The sequence below is a fragment of the Camellia sinensis genome, chromosome 3, assembly GCF_055761805.1.
Source record: "Camellia sinensis isolate YWXY chromosome 3, ASM5576180v1, whole genome shotgun sequence".
NCBI lineage: Eukaryota > Viridiplantae > Streptophyta > Magnoliopsida > Ericales > Theaceae > Camellia > Camellia sinensis.
The window spans coordinates 81,517,740-81,520,227 of record NC_138963.1 but is presented as its reverse complement, the minus strand read 5'-3'; the positions used below and the strand labels follow the sequence as shown (position 1 = coordinate 81,520,227).

The window sequence follows — 2,488 nt, the reverse complement described above, 5'->3', positions numbered from 1 at the left end:
CCAAGTAGTTTTGTTACCTGGGTTGGCACCTAATGGAAACCCAAGAAATTTCAATAGCAATCTAAGCACCTTGCAATTCAAGAGTCTTGCAAAATTCTGCAGTGACTCATTAACCACACTCACTCCACATATCATACTTTTCAGGTAATTAATTTTGAGTTCGGAGAGAACTTCAAAGCATCAAAGCACTCTTTTGATAATAACCACTTGATCCATATCTGCTTCACAAAAGAGAATAGAGTCATCTGCAAATTGAAGATGTGATACAAAGACCTCATTAGCCCTAACCAAGACACCTTTAAGAAGACCAAGATTAATAGCTCTAGTAAGGAGGATATTGAGCCCTTCGGCCACTATGTTGAATAGGAATGGTGATAATGGATTGCCTTGCCTAAGGCCTTTGTGCGAAGAGAACTCATTAGTTGGTGATCCATTCACGAGGACAGAGATACCGGCTGAAGGCACACACGTTTTTATCCAATAGATCCACTTAGAACCAAAGCCAAAGCTTGACATCATAGAGAACAAGAATTCCCAGTTGACTGAATCAAAGGCTTTCTAGAAGTCTAGCTTGATAATCAACCCTTGCCTCTTGGCCTTCTTCCATCCATCAATAACTTCATTAGCAATAAACACCATCTAAGATATTCCTGCGTCCTATGAAAGTTGTCTGAGGCTCACCAATTATTGAAGGCATCACAGGCTTTAGCCTACGCACTAAAACTTTTGCCAAAATTTTGTATAGAGAGCCCACCAAGCTAATGGTTCTATAGTCAGTCAGATTTATGGGACTATCTAGCTTGGGAATGAGGGTAATGAAAGAGTTGTTGATACCATAGGTAAGCCTGCTATGTTTGTGAAAATCACTAAAGAATTACATGATCTTATGTTTCATGACTTTCCAGAATTTCTGATAGCACAATAGATTAAACCCATCTGGGCTTGGAGCTTTGTTACTATTGCTCTCTTTAATGGCTTCCAGAACCTCTGCTTCAATGAAATTTGATATCAAACAGTGAGAGACAAGACTACCCTCAATTACTTTGAACTCCCCACCCAAAGCAGGCCTATTAACCCAATTTTCCTGGAAATGGTTCATGAAATGAAGGAAAACCTCTTGCTTGACCCTACTAGGTTCCTCATAAGATACACCATTGACTAAGATAGAATTGATCATGTTTCTACTTTGACGAGAACTTGCAATAACTTGAAAAAACCTAGTATCTTTGTCCCCCTTTAGAGACCAATTCAATCTGGACTGTTGATGCCATAACCACTCCACCCTTCTATAGAGCCTCCACACTTCACCTCTGACTTCTCTTCTTCTAGCCTTTTCTGAGCATAACAATTCTCTTTCCCCTGCAATGATGTCAAGGTCATGCAATTCATCCTCTGAAGCCTTAAGTTTGGTTGAAACATTTCTGAACACTTCAGTATTCCATTTCTTTAATTCCAACTTTAAGTGTTTTAGTTTTTGTTGGAGAATAAACCCAGCCCAACCCACAAAACTAGCATTCAACCAGCAGGTAGTAAAGAGTTGAGCAAAGTTGGGATGCAAAGTCCACGCATTGATAAACCTGAAGGGTTTGGGGCCCCAATCTCTTTCATCTTCCATCATTAATAGAGGGCAATGGTCTGATATTAGTCGAGGCAGCCTGCAGAGTTTCAGTTTAAAATGAATTAACCATTCAGGGCTTAGCAACAACCTATCAATTTTGCTTCATTTCTGTGATTCTTGAGCATTACACCAAGTATATTTCCTACCAAGAAGAGGTAGGTCATTCAATTCAGAGGTATCTATGAACTCATTGAGCTGATGCATGCCTTTGTCTCGCCTGGAGCAGCCTACTCTCCCATCCATATGAAGTTGATGATGAATCAAATATCTTTGACAAAATTGTATAAGAATAAGTAAACAAAACTTGGAAATATAGTGTAGAGAAAGAGATGAAGAGTATTTTTTTTTTTTATCTTTTTTTCTTTTGCTAGATAGAGAATGATGTTCAAAACAAAAAATATAAGGTCTGAGAGAGACAAATGGAGAAAGAGAGAGAGAGAGAGAGAGAGAGAGAGAGAGAGAGAGATCTGAAATCAAGGAATATCTCTACAATAAAAGAAGTAATTATTTCATTTTGATTATAACTCAACTATTCCCATCTTAAAAAAAATTAAAATTTAAAAAAACCGTAATGTTATATATATATATATATATATTGGATAAGAGAGAGTTTGGGCCCTTTTGTTTTATTTTGTTTTGGGCCTTTTCATTCAAAAAATAAATAATGAATCATATGGACATTATATCAAAAAATGAAGCCTTCCAAAATTTGAGGGCCTAAAGTCTGGACATGACTGGCCTTATGGTCCAGCCGGCCTTGATCACTTTAATCTCTCTAAAAATGTGCACAAAGCAACTTTTAATTGACTGAGACAATGCCGTTGTTATATATTTTTACTAACAATAACACGTGCTGTGCACGAGACTTTA

At 37.5% G+C, this 2,488-nt stretch overlaps 1 protein-coding gene across 1 annotated transcript; it reads right to left on the bottom strand.

Moving 5' to 3' along the window:
• Positions 1-874: 874 nt before the first annotated feature.
• On the bottom strand, positions 875-1,615 carry LOC114266372 (uncharacterized). Its single transcript, XM_028207257.2, has one exon. The coding sequence runs from the start codon at positions 1,613-1,615 to the stop codon at positions 875-877; it is 741 nt and encodes a 246-aa protein (XP_028063058.2).
• Positions 1,616-2,488: the final 873 nt, after the last annotated feature.